Source organism: Protomyctophum bolini (assembly GCF_963924005.1).
Source record: "Protomyctophum bolini genome assembly, chromosome: 17".
Lineage (NCBI taxonomy): Eukaryota > Metazoa > Chordata > Actinopteri > Myctophiformes > Myctophidae > Protomyctophum > Protomyctophum bolini.
Genome location: NC_137878.1, coordinates 9,113,217 through 9,137,743, shown reverse-complemented (window position 1 = coordinate 9,137,743; position 24,527 = coordinate 9,113,217). Strand labels below are relative to the sequence as shown.

At 43.5% G+C, this 24,527-nt stretch overlaps 2 protein-coding genes across 4 annotated transcripts in view; one reads left to right on the top strand and one right to left on the bottom strand.

Moving 5' to 3' along the window:
• casd1 (CAS1 domain containing 1) overlaps positions 1 to 6,342 on the top strand; it is a 30,960-nt gene extending 24,618 nt beyond the window's left edge. The window contains exon 18 of the mRNA XM_080786890.1: positions 1,497 to 6,342. Coding sequence (XP_080643016.1) covers positions 1,497 to 1,775 — 279 coding nt within the window. The 3' untranslated portion in view covers positions 1,776 to 6,342. The remainder of the gene's footprint in view (positions 1 to 1,496) is intronic.
• Positions 2,647 to 24,053, bottom strand: sgce (sarcoglycan, epsilon). 3 transcript variants are annotated; one of them, XM_080786892.1, is made up of 12 exons: positions 23,912 to 24,053; positions 23,200 to 23,319; positions 17,909 to 18,031; positions 17,067 to 17,224; positions 16,170 to 16,242; positions 13,157 to 13,355; positions 12,212 to 12,374; positions 11,306 to 11,520; positions 10,640 to 10,666; positions 9,426 to 9,614; positions 7,767 to 7,810; positions 2,647 to 6,498 (listed from the first exon to the last, which is right to left on the bottom strand). In XM_080786892.1, the coding sequence occupies exons 1-12, from the start codon at positions 23,946 to 23,948 to the stop codon at positions 6,482 to 6,484; spliced, it is 1,365 nt and encodes a 454-aa protein (XP_080643018.1). In that variant the 5' UTR covers positions 23,949 to 24,053; the 3' UTR covers positions 2,647 to 6,481. The 3 variants fall into 3 exon arrangements, with proteins under 3 accessions (XP_080643018.1, XP_080643019.1, XP_080643020.1); XM_080786893.1 differs by lacking the exon at positions 10,640 to 10,666; XM_080786894.1 differs by lacking the exon at positions 23,200 to 23,319.
• Positions 24,054 to 24,527: the final 474 nt, after the last annotated feature.

Below are 24,527 nucleotides of genomic sequence, written 5' to 3'. Positions count from 1 at the left end.
TATACACACACGCACACGCGCGCGCGCACACACACACACACACACACACACACACACACACACACACACACACACACTGCTACTTAATCCCAGCACACCCTGCATTTCTTGTCTATTCATTATCCAGTCTCCCTTTTTATACCACAAATCTATTGCTGTGCAATAATAACCTCGAATCCACATCACTACAGTATTTATTTGGTATCTGAACATAAGTCGATAGCTTCTTCATACTGTCTGTGAACTTCAAACGCATAATTCAACGATGTTACCACCATGTCCTGTTGTTCACAGAATGAGTTCAAAGGAGGTTTCCCTCGATTTGAGTATTTATATACATTGATACTACTATATGTTAGTAAGTCCAAAGATGACAATTTGAACTCAAATCACCAATTAATTCACCAATTTTATAAATATATGGAATTCACTATAAGTGGCCATTAGGTGCTTTAACTAAAGTAAAATAAATAGCATTACGTTTGTGCCAGAGCAACACAACTTGTTTCTGCCTACAAATACACCTTCAAGAATGTAATTTTACTTAAAGCACCAAATGGCACAATAATGCATTATAGCAATTATGATATATTACAACTTATAATGCACTATGATCTTTGCAAAAGAAAAAATGCCCAGCAATTATGAAACATTATAATTGTTTGACCGTATAAGTCATTATAAAACGCAGTATGTGTTTAGCCTGATTATGTGGCTGAAGCTAGAACTCCACTCAGTGAGGGGGTGGAGTCTAGGGTCTGGAGCCAGGTGTTATGATTGTTGTTATAAAGCATTATAATTTATTCAACCTGATAAATGTAATTATACTTTGTTATAAGCAGATGCCTCATTAGTCACTTCTCCCCCCATCCAGTGTCGATTTCGTCAACTAAAACTGACGAAAAATGTCCGTCGACTAACTCTTTTCACTGACAAACTAAATGAAAACTAAGCTATGTTGACTAAAACCAAGACTAAATAGAGTGACAATTTCGTCAAAACAAAAAAAAAACTAGACTAAAATGTTAGGGACTAGTGGAGAAGAGATCCACTCAAAGTAATTTTACGCTTGGTTGCGTCCTGCTGTAAATGGCAGATCTACAAGCTTGCGTCGTGAGCTTGCAGATCTGCTATATTCCTTATGTGTAAAATCGGCCATTACGACGTCAAGGCCCGCCAAAATAAATTTGTAGTCAATTTTTATTATCAAAATCGCAGTAGATAGTTAGTCAAAGCAAAGCAAAGTTCTTTGTTTATTCAGGGAAGTGGACTAAGCCAAGGACTTGTTTACAGCCACACCCTGCTCATAGAACATTTTATGGTAGGGGTTCAATGCCTTGCTCAAGGGCACTTCAGCGGTGGTAATTTTAACGTGCCGGTCCGGGGATGCGAACTGGCGACCTTCCGGTATCAAGACCGCTCCGCAAACCGTTCGTCCAACGCTGCCCCTACACAGTCGACTAAAACTAGTCCCCTCTTCCCCCGCCCCCACCCAGCTGTTTATCTGCCAGTACCACATCTGGCTGGCGGCGGACACCAAGGGCATCCTGGTGCTCATCCCGGGGCACCCCTCCCTCAACATCCTGGTGAGCACCTTCATCTTCGTCTGCGTGGCCCACGAGATCTCGCTCATCACCAACGACCTGGCCCAGGTGGTCATCCCCAAGGACAACGCGGCCCTGCTCAAGCGCCTGGCGGCCATGGGCGTCCTCAGCCTGGCCGTCCTGCTGCTGACCAGAGGCGACCACCAGCCGACCGCTACGCCCGACGCCTGAACGGGGCAGGGAGGAGGAGGAGGAGGGCTCCAACGCCTGGGAGTATAGAGCGAGCTGCCCGGCCAGACGTTTTTTTTTAGAAAGACGTACCAGGGGTCCCAAGCCGGGAGGCGCACAGGGCCTGGTTTTTGGTAAGGGGGGAGTCCCACCAACGGTTATGTTTGGTGACAACATGGCCTCTCCCATGTTGGCGCCCAGCTGCGTCGACTCTGCAACCGATCGCTCGGTTTAGGAGGAAAAGAAAAGTCGTACACTGAAGAAGAGGAGCCCGCTCCATATGTTTGGGGGGGGGGGGGGCCTGTTCCTTTCGTTTCCTTTAGGAGAATAGTGTATAAAAACAGGGTGTAGGGGGGGGGGGGGGTCTCACACTTTAAGAGCAGCGGTCCTCAAACGTTTGTTTGGGCCGTGCACCCCCTGTTACCTCATGACCTATAAGCTGATGCACCCCCTCCCCCCCCACACAAACGCTCGGTCTCGTTCGTATTTGGCTGAAAATGATACGTTTTTTTTTTACGGCAAATGATTATGGCAAATAATCACAGAATGTCACTGCGTTGATTGAGAGACGTGCAGCTGCTGTATGTATAGTACTCCCGCAGCTGCTCTATACATCTCCTTACAACAGTGGTTTACCGGATTTCCGCCGTTTGTGCTATAAACAACACCATGAAACTGCCATTACCCTTTTTATGTCACGCACCCCCCCCCCCCAGAGGGCGTTCGTTCGTTGGTTCGTTCGTTCGCGCGCCACAAGGGGTGCACGGCGTCACAGTTTGGGAACCCCCTTGCTCTAGAGGGTTACAAGTTGATAGACTTTAGGGAGGGAGTGTGGATTTCTTTCTTTTTTTTTAAACGCAAAGGAAAAACTAAAAACAGAGGTCCTCATTTCAAAGTCGTCGGATGACCTTTTCAACGCTTTGCCGTGTGAATGAATTCTTTGCAGCACTGCTTTCTGCTTTTTGGCCACACAGCCCCCAAATAATTCTGTTTCCTTTTCAAAGCCGTACAACGTTGTTGTTGTCGTCGTCACACACCACGTCGGTCTGCTAACCCATTCTGACCTGAGATCAGATTCTAAAAATGTCTTCTACACGCTGACAGTTTTCTGAAAAAGCCATGTTTCTGACCTGAGATCAGATTCTAAAAAAAAGCTGTTTTTAAGTAAAGTGGTTCTTCGATTTTTCAAAAATAGCAGACCTACAAGCTCGTAGCGCGCCACTCGGTGGCGCGCTATGAGCTTGTAGATCTGCTATTTTTCAATAGCTAAAGCATAGAGTAATGCTAACACCAAAAGGGGTTCCCGCGCAGAATGGGTTAACACCCTCCGTCTGTATGAGGGGAGCGGTTAAAAGGATGTATTCCACTAAAAACCAGATTGTTGACTTTCCTATTTTATTTCATTGACCCCTTAATTTGACACTCCCATCACAGTTTACGCACACGGGGTGCTCAATCTACTACTACAGTTTACCTATAATTCACGTTGTGTCGTCGTATTGCTGAATTATTTTCCGTCACGCCACATACCAAATGTACAAATGCCACTTGATTTGCTCTTTACAGTATTTTTTTTTATAGTGTTAAAATATTTAAAAAAAATATGGACCATCAAGTGTGGGTGATCAAAATACGTGGAGTGCAATTGATAAAATTCTTGGAATATCCCATAACTGATTTTTTTTTCTCTCTTCTTCCTATTGTTTTTTGATTTTTTTTTTAGAACAAAAGAACATTTGCCTTGTGCGAAAAGGTGCAGTTGACCACCTATTGTAGCTCAGAAATTATTATGTGATATGTACAGTATTTAATGATTTAAATTAAGCTTATATATTTTATACAGATTTGTTTTTTTCTTCTTTTTTTCTTCTTTACTATTTTTCATACAGTACGCCAACAACTGCTGTTTTGTGAAGGACATTAGTTAATATAGGTAGGAATTTCTGTATTCCCCCATCAACATTTTACATGACCTTTTCTGGTAGACATCAAAGACTCTTTTCAGAGGCAGGTTTTTGCCTCCTGATGTCCGGCTATCCTACTCGGGATACTGTGTGTGTGTGTGTGTGTGTGTGTGTGTGTGTGTGTGTGTGTGTGTGTGTGTGTGTGTGTGTGTGTGTGTGTGTGTGTGTGTGTGTGTGTGTGTGTGTGTGTATGGGTGTGTGTATGGGTGTGTGTGAGAGAGAGAGAGGAGAGTAGCTAGTAATGTTTTATTTTGTATATTCTAGCAGTGATCTTGTCCTCTTATTTACGACCGGCCTCATGGAACTGGCAGAAAATGCACTGGTTTGTACATATTGTACAGTAGGACATCATAGCTAAACTAATACATCATCGCGTCAGTACTCGGTATAGCCAAACCACCTTTTTGGGGTTTTTTTTGTTGATGAGTGAATGAATGTCATGGTATTGATTAAGTGGACGTTGAGACAATCTCTCAACCTGACTGAAAGACTTTCTGACCGTGGACTTTTCTCAGTGGCTTTACATTTCCCTCTGGTCATCATGCACTCGTTGAAACGTTATCATTAATGTAACGCTGGTAATTATGTCGACTCGCTGAGTACTGGACATGAGTACTCGGGTGACTCGTTTCTCATGAGAAATGTAAACCGATTTGTTTTTAAGGTGAGCTATAAGCGCACAGAAAGATGTCAGTATTTCTTAAAGGACCACTTTTCAACCTATCTTCATATAATGGGATCCTCACTAATAATCATGAAGAAATGGCGCATTTTCGGTCTGTCTCATTATAGGAGGGCTGTGGGAAGTTCAGAAACCGTGTTCCAGTGACATCATCGATGGGGGGAATACAAGCTAATAGAAACGGCAGGCTTTCTAGTCCTGAAAAGTTGCAATGCGAAAATGGAAGCCATCGTTCTCACGATGATGAAAATCTAAACATTTTTGTAAAAAGATCTTGTTTAAAAAGAAATCTGCCTAATGATGATGTCACTGGAAGACGGTTTCTAAACTGCCCACAGCCCTCCTATGAGACACGGACTGAGTAGAAAAAAATCATGCCATTTTATCATGATTATTAGTGAGAGGACCTATTATATTATTATTATGACGATAGGTTGAAAAGTGGTCCTTTAAGTCTGTCAAGTTAGCAAAAGTCGAATCAGTCGGCACTTGTATTTTCGACACAGAATTACATAATTGTAAAATACAATAGCAAAAATACTAATGGACTAACATTTGCTGCAGTTTAAGTACTGTCTCAGCACATTTATAGTGTCAACCCAATGCATTAGCTACAGTAGATGTCAAGAAAACTGCAGATGTAACAATATTCATACAAACAAAACTGTACAGTAAGTTAAAGGTTTTTTTTTTTTTTTTAATCACATGAGTCGTCTATTTCCTAAATTCCTGTGCCATAAGGAAAGTTAACAGATTTGCGGTGAGGTTTCTTTCTACATGTTTATGTAGATATTATGGGTCCACAAGCCAGCTTTTTATCAGTTTTCCTACAGAGTGGAACAATTTGTCAAAAGAATTTTAATGCTGGCAGTACTCCCCCCTTGAGGCTCCCCAAGTTGAATAAAAGCCAATTTGAAATGTAACTTCAATCAACCAGCTTCACCTCATTGTACTGAAATTGGCAAGTCTATAAGCTGCCATTTTCCTTCTGATGTGAAAAGTTTACCGTTTTTCTCCCCTTGTCAATTATCGGAAATTATTATACATTTGGTAATTATTTCAGGCATTGTGTTTTGTTTTAGGTCGCAAATGTAAAGAGAAAGCAACTATTATAACCCAGTCTCTTTGAAAGAAGTTTATGTATATTTTATTATTTTGTGACTGTCTTAAAAAATAATGTGAAATGTATTCATTTTATTTATAAATGCCTTTATTCCGTTTTGCATTGTTAATAATACATACCTTCATAAAAATCATGTTTTGACTTGTATTTGTGGACAAAAAAAAAATCACACCCGTGTGAAGTGAGTGGTGCAACTCTATGTGGGGGTCCCGGGGGGGGGGGGGGGGGGAGACGCGCCCGGGGGGCCGGGCCGGTTCCGGCGTTCTGTCCTGTGTCCGAAACAGTTGACAGTAACCGTGTGGGGGTCCCTCTACTGTACTGTACTGTACTGGCACACTCGAATGCATCATATACAGTTAATACGTATGTGTTTGTGTGCGCGTTAGGTTGCGCACAGGTGGTGAAAAACAACCATGCTGTTTTCGTTCTCCGGCACACCCAGCCAGCCACACACAGAGCTCCGTATGGGAGTGGTTGCACCACTCAAAAAAATACGGTTCAGGTGAGTTGATGGGACATAATTGGTTTCTTTGAATTCAATAAGACATGTACTTTTTGACTTTACTGTTATATGACATGGGTACACCAAACGATCACGAGACAGTTAAAGCAGTTCAATGTCAAACTACTTACTGGCCTTCAAACGGAACCATTGTGCCAAGTAAAATAATTACATCTTCATCTTTAAAAAATGACAAAATATGCCAACGGATGTACCTGAATAATCTAAGAGTTTTCCGTTTCTCATTCTTACACACCCAGGCCTGCGTTTGTTTTAAATATCTCAATAGGAATACAAAGTGCACATGGACAATTTTGGAATCATGCAGATTGGCACAAAATGTGATGGATACAAAATGATACAAAATGGGCACTCGAATCATCTCCCGACACTGGCGATTCTGGTCACAAGTTGAGCGCCTCGGCCACCTTTCTTTCCTCAGGAATACCATTGACCTAAAAAAAAATGGATTAAAATCAGAGTAAGAAAACATTTGAATTGTTGCCGAGATTCTGGATGAACAGGGTTTTTTTTAATCCATTTAGGACTGAACAGATTCTACAAAGGTCTTCTAAAATCAGTTTTCCTGAAAAAACCTATGTTTCTATATCACTGAAGCTCAAACTATTTCATGTCAAGGGCTCCAAAAATGATGTGATTGGCTGCCAGCCCCCCCCATCTGAAAATGTTATTCCAGCCCTGTTATTCCAGATCTACAAGCTTCGTAGATCTGCTATTTTTCAAAAGCTAAAGTATAAAATAATGGTTGAACACTAAAGCGACACAGATGCGTTCCCGTCCTAAATGGGTTAAATCCAGGACGTGCAGGAAAATGAGCCGGAAAATAATGAAAGGGAGAAATCTTAAATTGGAAAAATAATAATAGAAAAAATACATATACCGGTGTGTATATATATTTTTTTAATTGGGTTAAATTCCCTCTCCTGCTGTCTAATCATGGATGAGGATGATGGGCAGGCTTTTTCTTATATGATTATATTGGTACACCTCTTTTGTAATAATCCACAATAAAATGAAAACGAGAAGCAGACTAAAAATACCCACCTCCAATCTTCGAAATGTTGACATGACATAATTATCTCCTTTTTGTCCGCAGTGAATGGACAGAAACGATCAAGATTAATACTGGTATCCTCATGCAGTTCTACACCATGGACACTAGAGGGCACTTTAACACTAAAAGTGGCCCGAAAAGTGAAGAGCTCTCATGCTTTATCCTCTCTGGTGAATTAGTGGAATACTCAAAACATTACTAACACGTTAGTTGCAGTTCCAGAAATGTCCAATTTCCAGTACTTTCCAAAAATCTGAACTAACCCTTTAACTCCCCCCCCAAGTTCATATGGAAGTGAAAAGGCGGATTTGCCCATCAAGTCTCATTAACTAATACACGTTAATAATTAATTACGACCGTCCTATACAACGTAGTTTTGTTTTACTTTCAACTTGCCATTGTGCTCTTTTGTTTGATTTTGTACATGGGGATATCATTTATATAAACACCCTAATGCACTTTCACCATTGCTGTCATTCTGTGGTCCAAATGTTGTCTATTTACACAATGATAACTGCAAATAGCATGCCTACATAGTACATACAGTACTTACACGACTGCATACTATTACTACTTCCAATGTATGCACGCACAGTGAAGCAGATTAATGGTGTCAATAATTATACGCAGGCTTTAGCCAACACTAACCTGATGGCTGTTGCTGTGGTATAGTAATCTGGTTTTGCAGGTTCCTGGAAAAGAAGAATATTGCAGCGGTATAGCTTTAGGGCAGGGGTTCTCAACCTTTTTCAGGCCGTGCCCGTGACCCCTCCAAAATAATCCTATTTGAACTGGGGACCCCCTCACCCTGACAAGGAGTTGCTCAAGGCACTCAATTTGGTTTCAGTTTAGTTTACATTTAATTGTGATTTTTTTTTCTACAAGCTCACAACGCAACTGTGAGCTTGTAGACGGCTATTTTCACACATTTCGCCTATAATTTGACAATTTGGCCAATGTTTGGCCAGTTTTAATAGTATAGTTTGTTGATTACTTTTGATGCAGCAATGGCCTTTTTTCTTCTTTTTGTTTAGGCATTAAAAATGTCTTAAAAGTCCTTAAATTGTCACTCCACTGTCATCTGCGGGGACCCCCCGCAAAATCATGAGGGGACCACCCCTCTGGGGGTCCCGACCCACAGGTTAAGAACCTCTGGCTTAAGGCACACACACACACACACAAGGGGTCTGATATCATGTGAAAGTATATTGCACTTGGCATTAGCAAAATCAACAATATTTTTTTCTGAGCTTCAAGCCCATTACTAAACGTCATGGGACAGCCCGAATCCCCCTAAGCCCCTAGTTAGTTCTTATTTGTAAATACTGCATTTGTGAGCCGCCTAATGAGGATGGTGTGTGTGTGTGTGTGTGTGTGTGTGTGTGTGTGTGTCAGTGGTTTACAACCAGTGGTCCTTGAGGGACGTCCAGGTGGTCCCTGGTGGCTGATGGAGAGTTGGTAACCAAATGGACCCTTATTATAGATCTTTATCTCTTAGGGACCACACTCTCAAGAGTTACACATTATTGTTAAACACATACCGCATTAGTTAATGTACAAGACGTCTACACAATTAGAGAAATAATTGACTTCACCACAGCATGGAATTTGGACGGAATCGTATATCCAACGATAACGGAGATATTCGTTAGTCTTGATGAGATTCAGCCTGTGAGGCTGAATCTCATCAAAATGGTGGTCCGTGGCTCAAATGCCCGAATAAATAATGGGCCTCATTATTAAAAAAAATAAACCACTGTGTTTAGAGCAGCGGTTACCAACCCTGTTACCGCCGGACCTAGCTGACGTATACCCCCCCACATGGGAATAAAAATTGCATAAGCTATATATTTCCTATCTATCCACATACTGTATAATATGAACCTGAATATGGCATATGAAGAATAGCATATACTTGCCATATATTGGCATAATATGTTAACCCATTTTGGACTGAGGTCGATTAAAAAAAGGGCTTCTAAATCCTAAAATGTTTCTGAAAAACCCATGTTTCTATGTCAGTGGTGCTCAACCTTTTTCATATCAAGGACCCCAAGAATTATCTCTATTGGGCCACGGACCCCCATCTCAAAATAGGTAGTTCCAGGGACCCCCCCCCCCCCCCCAGAAGCAAATATTTCAGTTAAAAATGTTCGCTCTGAAATATGTATTCAAAAGATTTGCGCCACATTTTCACGACTTTTCAAAAATAGCAGACCTACACAAGCTCGTAGCGCGCCACTCGGTGGCGCGCTATGAGCTTGTAGATCTGCTTTTTTTTTTTTTTAGAGTAGACCGTGGACTCACGTCTGCGCCTGCATGAGGGGCATGCTGGTGGCCTCGTAGCTGTCGGGGTGGATGGGCGGCACCACCTCTCCGCTGACGGGGTTGAAGATGGGCAGCGTGGAGAGGGGCCAGGAGATCTCGCGGTTCTTGGACATGCTCCGCAGCTCCTTGGTGGACTTCTGGATGGAGCTGTGGTGAACCAGCTGAATGCTGCAGTCGTTGGGGATTAGAGAGAGCCCAAGTGAGTTGGAGACGGTGTTGTTTTTGGCAGCAAGTTTCTATTTTAGTTTTAGTCATAGTCTCTTGAATAGTTTTCACTTAGTTTTAGTCACATTTTAGTCACCTGGAATGTTCTAGTGTTTAGTCTAGTTTTAGTCGACTAAATGTCATACGATTTTAGTCGACTAAATCTACAGTTGATTTAGTCGACTAAAATGTGTTTTGACAGGCCTTGATGTCGTTGTAATGACGTATTTTACACTTTGGTTGCATGCTGAAAATAGCAAAATCTCACGTGAGATTGTATATCTGCTATTTTCAGCATGCAACCCAGCATGAAACTGGATCTCTTGTCCACTAGTCCCTTCCTAACATTTTAGTCTAGTTTTTATTTGTTGAGGAAATTGTCAGTATATTTAGTCTTAGTTTTAGTCATCATAGATTCGTTTTTATTTAGTTTTAGTCAGTGAAAAAAGGTAGTCGACGAACATTTTTCATTGCAGTTCTCTGTCGGTTCCTTTTGAAATGAAGTTTTTTTTATTTATTTTTATTGAAACACCTCCGTGGAGCATTTCAACATAAAAACTAGCTGCTGTGGAGTTATACGCTGCACATGCACACACACAGTATAACTCATCCGTAAACAACAAAATATATTAGTTATGCACAAACAAACAAGCCTATACTTGTCACGCTGATTTCTTTGCGTATCTGCTTTACAGTGTACACTACAGTATGTAGTGTATATATCAGCAATTCACCAGTGTAAAAAAACAACAGTAATACCTAATCTTATCCATCAACTTTTTTTGAGCAGCTCATTGGATGGAGGAATGCCAGGCAGCACACGTGAGTGTATATGAATGAATATGAGAATGTCGCCAATGACAACAAAGATGGAAAAAAATCTAAGAGAAGGGGCTAAAAAAAAAGAAAACTGCAACTAAAGGAGGTTAAAACAAGAATAAACCAGAGAAGAAGAGAAAGGCAAAACACAGGAGAGGTAAAACACTTACTCTGGTGTTTGCATGTTTCTTTTTTCCCTAGGAACAAAACAAAATGGATGAATTAAAATTCTAATATTAATAGTCTGAGAGAACATCCACACAGAAGTGAATGGAGGGTGGTGGAAGTGGGAGGGAAGGGAGAGGTGGGGGCACAATCTCTCCCAGCCTGTATTATATGAAGGAGAATAATGGTGGCCGATCGGGGCATAGCGAGTGAATGACCGTCGATGTCACAGCTATGTTTTTAGAAACATCAAGAGAGTGCATGGAAATGCAAAAAAAAACAATAAAGTATATGGATAGTGTATGAATCATACTATTGCGGATGGTAATGACAAGCTGCAATTCCAATTCAAAATATAATTAAACACGCGTGATCTTACGCTTTTCTCGGGGAGAAGATATTTGCAACTGATGAAAGTGAGCTTGCGGCGTCGTCAACAATATAGCCCTGCGCTAGTTAGCACACGTTAAATGTCCTCTACTATACTTATTATACTATAATTAGCTTAATACCTCCATTTACCCAAAATGAGGAGAAAAAAAGTAATGTCACGTGTCCCGTGTTATTATTCTAGGTTTCCTCCATTTGTTTGTACTGCTTTGTTTGAAGTGCTTTGTATATACGTGCACGCACACATTAAAAAAAAAACAGACGGAGGAGCCAGAACTTACACCCCTTCTCGACGGCAGCACATGGAGTATCCCAGGATGACGAAGAGGACCAGGGCCACCGCCGAGGGAACGGCCAGCGTCACCAGGAAATCGGAGAAGTAGTCCCTGCCCTTCAGAGACTCGGACGGAGGGTTGTACTCGCCGAAGTCCGGCAGGACCCCGGTGCCCGGGTCCGGCCTGTTGTTGTGTATCGTGACCACCTTGGTGATGTCGACCTGAAGAAATGGAAAAGCATAATAATAAACCCTATTTTCGGGGTTTTTTTCAAGTCATATGAAAGCAGGGAATCGTCATAGCTTCAAATTGACATATTGGTGGTTCAGTTTGACCTGTTTTCTCAACAGCGAGTTGAGAAAACAGGCTTGAAAGGTTCACTTCTGTGGACTCTATAACATTACACCTATAGCTACATGTTTGGGCATTGGGAGAACCAAGGGGCCAGTTAAGCACTCCAATGTTGAAGCGCTGGGCCCTAGTGGTAAGAGGAAGGACTGCAGGCGGACCCGTGGATTATTGACGAGGAAACCCCGTGCAACCGAGCGCCCAATGTTAAAGCCCAGCTGCACTTCCGCATTTGGACACCAAAATTTGGTGTCCAAATGCGGAAGTGAAATGCTGAATCAGCGAAATAGACGGTACTTCCGGCAGCCTTCCGGGTGCTTCAAAACGCCACTGAGCAACTTCCACTGACATGAATAGCGGAGGGGGCGGAGCTTCGCGCCAGTTCAGTCTCTATCCTTTTAATACTCTATGGGGAGAACATGCAAGCTCCACACAGAAAAGGCCCTCATATGGGCAGAGGAGAGAACACGCCCACACAGCGTGCGTTCCCCAGCGGGAATCTGAACCCAGGACCTTCTAGCTGTGAGGCGACCACAGACAACTTGTGACACCTTGAATCCTCACCAGGGAGATCTTGCACCAGTCGATCTGGAACTGCGCTTTGAACTTCTTGTCGCAGCTGATGACGGGCTCCATCTCCTGGCTGCAGCGGAGCTGGTTGTGGGGACTCTCCACCTCGCGCAGGCACGACGAGAAGGGGACGTCGGCGCCCACCATCACATACACCCTGTGGAGACGGGAGGAAGACCAGGGTATATGACATTAAAGGAGAATTCCATACTAAAAGGCTTTCTTACCTTTCTTTGTAGTTGCTACGTCCCCACCAAAGAGGTCCAGGTGTTATTTTGTGCAAAAGCTCCTTATTGGCTGTTTCCCCTACCATAAGCCCTAAATGAATTGCATTGAATGGAATGGGAATTGAATGGGGCTATGGGGTGTTGTGCTAATTCGCTTATTTCCATCGCTCAAAATGATTATTATTTTGTATATATCCTCTCTTCATAATGTAAATAATATCCCAAGCGGCACACTTTACTTACTTATTTCGATGGAAATAAGCGAATTAGCACCCCATAGCCCCATTCAATTCCCATTCCATTCAATGCAATTCATTGAGGGCTTATGGTATAGGGGAAATAGCCAATAAGGAGTTTTTGCACAAAAAAACACCTGGACCTCTTTGGTGGGGACGTAACAACTACAAAGAAAGCTTGCATGCAGACGTCAGAATGATGTCAGAACAGGCCAGCTCCATACATCATGTCCAGAGCCCGGCCTGGAGGCCTTTTTGGGGAGGTTCTGGTCAACCGTATGGGCCCGACAGTCTCGACAGCGGGCACCTGTGGTGGTGCGGAACGCACGTGTCAAATCTGAAGTCGGTGGGGCGAACGGTTCTCGAGTTACGTGGATTACAACAGCACACACACACACACAGAGAGATTTGGTGCAATCAGGTTTAACGTGGCACACCTGGCAACAACCAAACAATCAAACAACAATTATCCTCACCCTTCTTTGAGGTCGTTGATGGGCAGGGGCACGCGTCCGCCGCGGTCCAGCGCCGACGTGATGTTGATGGCGTTGAGGCGCTCCGGCTGCCACACGTTCTTCACGGCGCCCAGGAAGTCTCCCAGCACCTCGCTGGCCAGCATCTCCTCCACGTTCATGTTCCGGATGTAGAACTCCGCCTGGAAGGGCAGCGGGAACTCTGCGTAGGAGGAGGTATACGCATGGATTAACCCCATTCAGGCCTGACGTCGACATTCATTCTGAAAAACTTGTCAGTGGTTCTCAATATTTCATGTCAAGGACCCCCAAAAATATATATGTGACGACGCGTTGTTGTGAGCTTGTAGATCTGCTATTTTCCTAATCACGACTCTATATAGCACAGCCTCTCCAGCGCCTAGAACAGTGGTTCCCAAATAAAACGTTTTCATGTCAATTAAGGACCCCCCAAATTGACACTAAATATGCCCAGGATCCCATTAGATAATTGACACAGGGGTGGAACGATGTGTTACAAAATCACGGGATACAAAAAAAATATTTAAAGGACCCCCCCAGTTTGAGACATGCATATTAGTCTACAGACCCCCCATTTAATTTATATCTCATGGGACCCCCATATATATTGTAAAAAAACAATGTTAATAAATGGACCCATTACTCTCAAAGTAACAGACCCATAAGTCTTCATTTGGTTCCAAACTCTATCATTTAGCTGGGTGACCCCCCCCTTGGAACTCCCTCAAGGACCCCTGGGGGGGTCTCCGGACCACTGGCCTAGAAGATGAAACCGGCTGTGTCTGTCTATATACTGTACACTCTACTGTACACACACGCCGCCCGCCGCTGTTTACCACTTGGCCTCCTTTTCTCAGGGTGGACCAGATGGCTGATGACATCACAGCGCAGGCAGAGTGATGTCACGGCGACGCAGCGGGGGAGAACATCTGCTATGAGCTCTCGCCACCCGACTCGCCGGCCACGACGTTGTGCCGCGTGTTAGTTTATACCGTAACTGGTCGACAGGACACAGTGCACAGTCATACAGATGCAGACAGATGTTTCTATATGAAGCACTGGAGGCGGGGACATTGGCTAGTGGTGTGTGCAGAAAGAGGTATATGATGAGATTGGCTGCACCTGTGAGCTTGTGGCTCTTTTGACACATAATAAAAACCGTGTATGTGTGTGTGTGTGTGTATATATATATATATATATATATGCGCAAATTAGGGATGTTTATAGACAATAGTTAATCGTTAATCGATTAATCGCTGTTAAGAAATTAAGAAATTAAACTTAACAGTTAATAATTTAATCGGAAATTCTGCAGTTCTATCATTGGGTGGTTTTCTGTGAATATAAAGCTGTCTGCTGTCAGCCGAGGAACGCACATGTGGGCCGGTAAACCCCCCCCCCCCCCTTGGTAGCCACAGAAACGTCTCTGCTTTTGCATGTGATCAATAACAAAATGTATCAATTATCAATTCATGACTTAATCGATATGTCCTATCCCTAATACATATGTTATTATTTTTTTTCTTTTCTTTTTCAGGATCCTTCTTTCCAACCTTATCTACTGACCAAATGCAGCCTATAAGAGTTATCAACACTTGGGGCTGGCCACATCAAGGGGAAGTCTTCCATCATACAGTCTGGAGCAATGGAATCTTTCAGAAAATTGTGAAGATTTAGGAAAACAAATGTAGGCTGCATACGACACATCCAAGGCACCGGTGAGAGGCGCACCACATTGCTTCCCACACACACACACACACACACACACACACACACACACACACACACACGCATGCCTGCATTACTCATCACTCGGGTTGCAAATATCGTTCTCTTCTTAGCAATTACCTTTTTCAATTTACTTGTTTACGATCGACTCACTGAAGCGATTACGCTATAATGCATAGCACTCTTTCACGTCCCACAAATGATCCAAAAGCTTGTGCCGTGTTGCATCACGATACGTCGTGAGCTTGCAGATCTGCTATATTATGATTTATTGATTGATTTAATACAATTTTTTTTTTTATAATGAATTAAATCGATTAGTTTGATTAACTGTTACTCGTCATTCTCAAACAGCGACACCATCAATGCTATAGAATATACAATAATATGTGTCAAACATTTATTTGTCAGGTGAAACCTGACATACAGGACCGTTTCTATTAGCGACCTAGTCATGATTGACTGCCCCCTAAGCCAATGGTATAGTCTGAAACGCTGCCTAAGCCAATGGGAGTCTGCACCACTCGTGTAGCCAATCACGTATTAGTGACCTAGTCATGATTGGGCAACTACCAGAGGAGACTGTGAAGTGCCAATCAGACGTAGTGTGTTTGGTAAAACAGTCTTCTCTGTTAGAGCCTCCCATCACTGGAACAGTCTCCCTACAGAAGTAAGAGAGACCTCCAACTATTTGACCTTCAAATTCAACCCTGAAGAGGTGGCTAAAAACAAATCAAATCTGTAAATCATGAGTAATTATCAGCTCTCGGATCACCGGTGTCATTTCTCAATTCACTCTGCGGTTGTTCTGTCCCCTGCTGTGCAATGTTTTATTGTTCTTGTATTGTATTGTATTGTACTGTATGTGTTTTTGTATGTATAGTTTTACTACCCTTTTTAAGAGCCTGCTCAGGGACTACAGATGTAAATTAGTTTATGGCTAAACTCTGCTCCATTTACATGGATAGGATGTGAAAACTGACATGTTGACTAGACAGCAGCTCGAAGCAACAGCAGCTGCTAATGTTATGAGCTAACTGTACATGGACAGCTGGAAAGCCACAACAGCTATTAGTGCAAGCAATAGCGTAACGCTCTCATTCAACACTTCCCTTTTACCAGGGTTTGCGCTGCATCATTCACTTGCTTATCCTTAAAGAAGAGACATTATCCGGTAGCAAACATCGGATGCGTCCTGCAGATTTTAATCACGTTGTTTTTAATCACTGCATGATGTTCTGATCTCCGTTTGACCTAAAGCTCTTACCTTCGGTAGACATGATGTTTATGATCAAGTTGTTCTGCGCCGTCTCAAACGTGCGTCTGTTGTAGGCGGTAATCTGCAACACACACGGGTGAAAGTTTAAGCCCTAGATCAGAGCAGCTTATCCCATTCTGAACGGGAACCCATTTTGGTGTTGGCGTCATGTTATGCTTTAGCTATTGAAAAATAGCAGATCTACAAAATAGCAGGTCTCCTATTTTTGAAGAAATCGAAGAACGACTGACATTTTTAGAATGTGATCTCAGGTCAGAATGGGTTAATCAGACCAGTGTGTGTCCAGTGGAAACCTCGTATGAATCTGATCTCAGGTCAGAATGGGTTATACGGCAAACGGCTCCCTGGACGAGGCTGAGATGGATACGGCCCATAGCCTCCGGTCCTTGACTGGGACCCTGTAGTGTAGACTATAGTGGAGCTGCACATTGCTGGGAGAGCTTAAGCTTTTTGGGAGAATATTTTTTTGCTACAGTAGCTTAAGGGGAGGGAAGAAGCTGGGAAAATCCATACTGGAATTCAGCCACTTAAACCCATATATACTTAGTTGACCAAAGTCCCTGAAGGGTCTATATACTAGGACGGTGCCGGCCTTTTTTTTCTCCTCTACACCAAATCTCTTGAGAAAAGACATTTGTGTTGTGTGCTCTCACAAAAAAAACATGCAGTAATCCTGGTCTCTAAACTGCCTCCCCCTGGCCAGCCGGTGGCGCCTGATGGAGGGGAAAGGAACTAACGTGTTCCTTCCACGCGCTATACGTCCAACCAGGGAAACTCCCCCCCTGTCAGGTGTAAAGGAGCAACTTGGACACTCAGGCATGAAGGGAGCATGAGTTAAGTCCGTTGCTCACACACACACACACACACACACACACACACACACACCTTAATGACGGTGGGCTTGCCGATGTGCTCGGCCGTGGGGGAGCCATAGAGCACTCCGTCTCCGTGGGGGGTCCTCTGGATGTAGCGCAGCCACCCCGGCCGGTCGGGGAAGCCCATCAGGTTGGTGTTGAACGTGATGGGGTCCTTACTGGAGTCACCTATACACAGAGAGGACACTGGTTCTAAAGGCACTGACCTGAGATCAGATTCTAAAAATGTCTGTTATACATCCTGACAGTTTAATTATTAACCCATTCTGACCTGAGATCAGATTCTAAAAATGTCTTCTACATCCTGACAGTTTCATTATTAACCCATTCTGACCCGAGATCAGATTCTAAAAGTGTCTTCGATTTTTCAAAAAATAGCAGACCTACAAGCTCGTAGCGCGCCACCGAGTGGTGCGCTACGAGCTTGTAGATCTGCTATTTTTCAATAGCTAAGGCACGACATGATGCTAACACCAAAAGGGGTTCCCGTACAGAATGGGTTTTAACCAGTGGTTCCTTGAGGGGATTCTAGGTGGTCCCCGCAGCTACATGAATGATGGAGAGTTGCTATAGATCTTGCTCTCAAGAGTCAAATTATTGTTAAATATCTTGCATTACTTCATTTACAAGACGTCTACAGTTAGAGAATGTATAGAAGAATTGTTATTTTTATCAACGTTTGCCAGTTCTCTGGTGGTTCCGTGGCTCAAATGTCCGATAAATAATGGGCCTTGATGTGAAAAGGGGTTGAAAACCACTGTTATAAGGGGTGCCCCAATTAAGGACCCAAGTTTTCAGTCCGTGCGTGCGTGCGTTTGAGGCACGGTCTCTACAGCAATGTCACTCGCCTACCTGACTTTGGGTAGGCAGGGAACTCTCCTTTGAAGTGCTCCCTCTCCAGCACATGGACGAACAGAACGCCGGCAGAAGGGTAGACGTTCCGCTCCGCATGCGACCTCGACAAGATGGTGACCACTGGAGCAGGGACAGGGAGGAGGACACACGAGTCATTACTTCTTGGCGACTCGAGTTATTCTCCATTATTAATGACTTGTTGCTGCCAGCAAAACTGACTGGTGAGGGTTACAGAGGGGCAGCCAAACACACCTAACCCTCAGGTTTAACCGTATTAATGCCAAGAACGTCATTCTCTCCACGACCCGCCTGTGCCAAAACGAAAGGTCTTTCTTTGATTTAATTTAATCGAGTAATAAAAAAATTTATATTTCATTTATTTTTTGCTTTTACCAACATGTTAGTAAAAGCTCACTCGCAGTGAGCCCAGATTCTATTAGTCGAGCCATAGGGGCCTCATCAATTCTTCAGCACACAAATGGCCACGGACACACACACACTCCTGGTCAAGGTCAAGTATTGGCCATTGTATACTCCCTTGATACTAACATGTTAGTAAAAGCATACGGATCCGACGTGCACGTGTGTGCACCTTCGTTAGCCTATTGCGCTTATTACAATTTTTTTCTGCTCAAAATGAGCCGAATCCAGTGTTTAGGAGGTTATTAGTCCCTGGAAGGAAAGAAAGTTGAGACCAGGAAGTTGTATACATGCACAAATTTGGTCATGTACAACTTCCTGGTCTCAACTGCGCATGTTTCTTTCCTTCCGTGGAGCAACATGGCATCCACTCCACCGTACGGTCTTCGCTTCTCGTCCTCTTTGGATAGTCCTTGGTTGCCCCGGGATCTCTTCTCGCATTTGACTGGCACTGGCCTCACGATCCCCGCCTGTGTGTCGGGAGGGATTGTGTTTTTAATGGGACCAGCTAACCTGTTACACTTCTCAGGACTTATTTGTTGACTCATCTAGCCTGCCTCCACAAGGGATCTTGTCCCGCAGCTATGAAAAACAAACCCAAAAAAAAAGAAAACGGCCGAGGCAAAGCCTCTATTTCCCAGTTATTATAGCTTCTACAAAAACGACGATATGCTTTAGAGAAGCATGAGAACCATTAAGACACCACGGCCTATTTCAAATCGCCTGGGGTGAGGAGAGCAATAGACAGTATAGCACTAAACGTCGCTGATATTGTATAGGGCTTCACTGAGGATATGATGGATGTTTAACGTGATATCAGAATAATTATGATCCACAAATCAATGTTTTTATAGTGTATTTATTCATGTACACATTTTTATTTACTGAAATTAGACTTTAGACTTAGACTATATAAATTAACGTACGTAGGAGATGGGTGCAAAGGTGATTTTTGGCAGGCTGTCTCACCAGTTTAAAGGCCTTCGCATATGTTTTAATCACGCACGCACGCACGCACATATTAGACATATAGTACTGTTTAGCACAGCAGTAGCTGAAACGTGTACCACAAACGACCGCTTGGCTTAGTGGGGTCCATTCATCTCTGTCTCCTACTACTCTATGCCTCCATTAAGCTTAGTCCCACTCCATTTCAAACACAAACACAAGTCTTTTATTGTGTATATGTTGCTGGGCAAATGGCAGCCCCTTAATAACAGAGGTTTATGCAACAGAGAGCTGGAGGTGTTGTTGTGTGCCATTTATATTTGTCTCTCTCTCTCTCTTCTGCATCATGCATCTCCTCTCGTCCTCTTTCGAGCCGTCTACATTTTTGTATACCGTTTTTCCAGTTCTCGTTTATTTTTATATGTATATATTTTGTCCGTGTGTCACAAGAGAAGTGGATAGGGGCGAGGGAAGAGCAAGGTTGAGAGCTGCAGTAAAACGTCAGAGAGAGAGAGAGAGAGAACGAGAGATATCTTTGGACTGTTATAGCCTGTGGAGTGTGGACACATTCTAGGTGCATTAAGCAGCTATATGGAGAACAGCTTGAGAAAGCCGAGGGTGTGTGGGCACACCTCCCTACTGGCACACAATGTCTTCAATAGTTTTCTTCACTTTCCCTGTAATTCCTTCTCCTCCTCCTCCTTCACCCGACAATATGCTCATGCTGGTTTTCAACAGCCCCGACTGATCTATATGCATTACAGAGGGAAGTACTGTTGTTGATGTTTTTTAAGACCTACAAAAGGCCTTTAATACCACTGTCCGTGGCATGTGAAAAATCTGGTGCGACCGCAATAGACAGAGCAAGGTGTTTCTCCGCTATTCAAGCAACATTGTTAATTTTATCGCATCTGGTGTCACCTTCATACTTTGAGCACCCAACCCTTGTCAGTTTTAACTATGTATTAATGTGTGTATGGAAAAGAGAACTCTTCTGATAAATGGCCTACAAAGGGTAGAGAGTTAGTTAAATTAAGCAACACGGTCAGATATAAATTAAGGAATATAGTATCCTAATGGCTCTCAGTCTCTAGATTGCCAAATCCTAAATTCAATCTAGATTGCAATATTGGTTGAAAACAGAAAATTATACAACGGTCCCAGATGCATGCTAAGCTGTGGCCTGCATGGCCACACGTTATATTGACCATATGGACTTTGTTCCCAAGGGTTTGGTCACAGGCAGCTACATGCAACCAATGGCATTTAGCAGTATAGCTGTGTGTGTGTGTGTATGTACTGTTGCTTCCAGAATGCTGAAGCTAAATCTGCCACGTTATACTTTTGATAGCAGTGTTGTTGAAGCCAGGAGAGTGCAACTAATCTATGATTGCTGCTGTTGCTGCAACAACTATACGGCACGATGAACATAATAGCGTGAGGGACATTCTGGAGCCGAGGAAAAAAAACCTCCGCAAATCCCGCTCTTAATGCACACAATCACACTCTCAGTGAGCCCAGATTCTATTAGTCGAGCCATAGGGGCCTCATCAATTCTTCAGCACACAAATGGCCACGGACACACACACACACACACACACACACACACACACACACACACACACACACACACACTCCTGGTCAAGGTCAAGCATTGGCCATTGTATACTCGGAGACCCCCTTGATGTGGTGTTAGCAATTACTGCCCATCCGCAGATGAGACAAGGCAAAGCTAGCCCAGATGGCCTGGTCTCTGCCACTGGCGAGGAATGGGGAATTACCTACGGGAATTGAAATGTGTGTTTCGGCCCTCAGCTGTCACCCCTACCGCTGTACCCTTAAAGATTTACAAACACTTGGCTATGCACCGAAAAAAAAAACCCAGCATCCGTATTATGGCCTGGGGAAAGCTTTGCGGATCGACACGAAACTCACAATGTGTGTCCCAGACTCCCAGTGCGACACGTGAGCTCATGTCGACTGGCAAATAGAAAACAGAAAAGACACTATTAGATCCCCGAGGCACTCTGCTCCTCAGCCACATGGGATTTAAGTGGTTAAAATGCAGGTTACTGGTAACCCGAAGTATAGCAGCCATTAATCTTCTAATATTCCACGTTGGATTGCGTTTTATCCTCCTTTAAAAAAACGAAACAAAAAAATCACACCCGTGTGAAGTGAGGGGCGCTCTTATCATAGAACATTATCATCTCATTCCGGCCCAGTCACAATTTGCGTCCTCACCTTCGTCATCGATGTTTGTAGTTACGCCATGTTTGTGTTGTACACCGTGACGTAAGACTTGATGTAATTTGACTATGGCGTAAAATATACACTTAAAGACGTACAATTCTCTCCATTCACTGTAAAACGGGAATTAACTGTTTGTGCAGGACGTCTGTGGACACACTAAAAGATGGACACGAGGAGGGGCTATAGCGCCAGCCAAGGTATATGTGAGAGGGAGGATGACTGATTTAAGCAGTCACACCTGGCCTGAGTCCAGTTCTAGTTTGACTCAGGCCAGGTGTGACTGCTTAAATCAGTCATCCTCCCTCTCACAGTATACAATAAAGCAGCCTCGTTAAAGCTGTGACGAGGTCGTTAGCGCTAATGCCATGAGGTCTGGTCATTCTTGGCTGCTTGTACACCTGGGCCAGGCCTTCTCAAGGTGATTGAGTCTGCGTGCCTGTTTAATCTAATTCTAATACATCACCTATTACAGGTTAATGCTAAAACTGTTCACTGTGCAGACTAACCTGCGGTGTATCTAGCCACAGTGCAAATATGCACAGACATACCTAAGGAAGACGGATTCAATAATACATATGTTTAACTATGCGATGCCAGTGCATAGTCTCTTTATCTTTTTGTATGTGCACGTCATTCCTGCTGCCACACACACACACACACACACACACTTTCTCTCTCTCTCTCAGACCTGGCTGGCAGGTGACTTTATTGGCATTGGACTGAGCGACCTGTCGTATAGTCTGTCTCGGGAGTACAGTAAGTAGCCTTAGTTAATAATGCCAGCGGCTACTTAATAATAACCACCCAACGGCTAGATATCTTTAGGAAGATTGTTTTTGTGTTTAAATCAGCTGTGTGTGTGTGTGTGTGTGTGTGTGTGTTATTCTGGTCAGGGGGGGGACGGGGGACTGCATGTGCTTCTGTGGTTTTCAGTGACGGTTGACGGAACACTGACAACAAGGAATCCTACTGTTTGGACTGAGCCATGGCTTTAAGGCTATATAGTCCTTCTAAAGAGGAAGCGAAAGTACTTTGTGTCTTGATATGCATGATGGGAAACTAATGGCTGAACAAAGAATATACAGATGGTTCCAACCCCTTTAGATCAGCTTGAATTGCAGATAGACTCTATGACACAAAGGTACGTTAATCTACCTCACTAAGTAAGCAGACAATTTTAAGATATTGCAATTGTCACAATGTTAGAATCAATATGTTGGTGAGGGAGAAGTCTGCCCTTCTATGCGGGGGGGGGGGTGGACAAATCTTTCTGTCACAGAGCTCTGCATATAGGAAAGTGGGAGAAGTCATTCAGTAAAAAATAAAGCTGATTCAATAACAATGATGTAAGCGGGTTAGACTTGACTATACAAATCACAATAATAATAAAGACAGTGTTACAGCAGCATCTATACCACATCTGTATATAGTATATAGGATAACAAAGAAGACAACATGTGAACGGGAGAAACCACGTGCGAGCATGTCCAGCTGTTATGACAAGGGAAGGGAACAGAGATGTTGATGTGCACCAGAGAGGCATTGAAGGAGAGTTTTCTGCCCCCTCATTGGCATAACTGTCCTTCAATGGCTCTGGTGTGCACCACTACTGTGCGTGGGCAGTGGGCGCACACACACACACACAACACACGTCACCCCGGACTCACCGTCTCTGTGCAACGGCGCTCTCTGCTTCAGGCCCATGGAAAGCTCCACAACATGGCCATTGCTTTCATGTAAACCGTTGTGTTTGGCATCATCAAAGAAGGCATGCACAATGTAAACTACTGGATCAATAAAATGAAAACAAAAAGTATACGGTAACAATTCATGCCATTCTGAAAAAGAACACATATAACCCTCCCTATCCAGCCATGCAATTATTGTAGATACAATATCTTACCTTTGGAGACTATTATCTTTTAAAATGGAAAGAAATGTGATTGATGACTTTTGTAAATGAATGTTTCACGTGTATGAGCTCAATGCTCATACTTTTATTATTTTATTATTACTACTTTATTATTATTTTAGCAGATAAATCATTGCCCAAATGTAGGCCTATAATAACATTCTTGACACACCAAGAGATGGTTTAGCATGATGCAGTGAAAACATAAATTAGCCGTTATTCCATGTAAAGAACGGCAAAATGCCTATAGACTTTATATTCCATGCCTTCACTGCGCCCACTCCACCCAGATAACGGTATTATACTAGTAGCTGTTAGCCGTTTTTTCCACCACTCACCAACCCCTTGGAAAAAATGAGCTGTGCAGCAAAATAGCACAGCAGGCTAACTATAGTTAGCCAGAAGAATGCCAACAAGACGGTAGGCTAACATCTCCTAAATGCTGTCGGGTGTATCCGCATACCTACCCATAGACAGCCATAAGGCGAGAGAGGAAGCGTCCATGATGAATACGATGTCCCGTTAATCAAACATTGGAAAACGACGTTTCTCTAATCGCCTCTAGTTTGACAGCCATAACAAGCATCCCTTCACGCGCACAGCATTCCTTCCTCCGCCTCCTTTCTTCGCAGCACGCACGTTCAGCGAGCAGCGCCCCTTCTCATTGGTCGGGAGCTTTTGGTTCACATCTGGCAGGACAGAAAAGATGGTCATCATGGCGACGGCTTTTATTAATCCAATACAAACGCTGCGATCGATGTGACATGATGATTTTTTTAGTGGTTAGGCTACCGGTGTTACTGTTTACATTTTTTAATTCAGTTTAGTTGCAGCATGCTGTGCCAGACTGCCAGTGTGCCTTGTCTGTCTGCCTGCCTGCAGCCTGCCTGTCTGCCTGTCTGCCTGCCTGCCTGCCTGCCTGCCTGCCTGCCTGCCTGCCTGCCTGCCTGTCTGTCTGTCTGTCTGTCTGTTTCCATGTGTGCCCTTTTGTGATCTGAACAAGGCCTATATAATATGTTAAATGATGTATAATTGCATTGTCATAAGGTTGCATGCATTCATGGACAGGCAGGCACTGTGGCA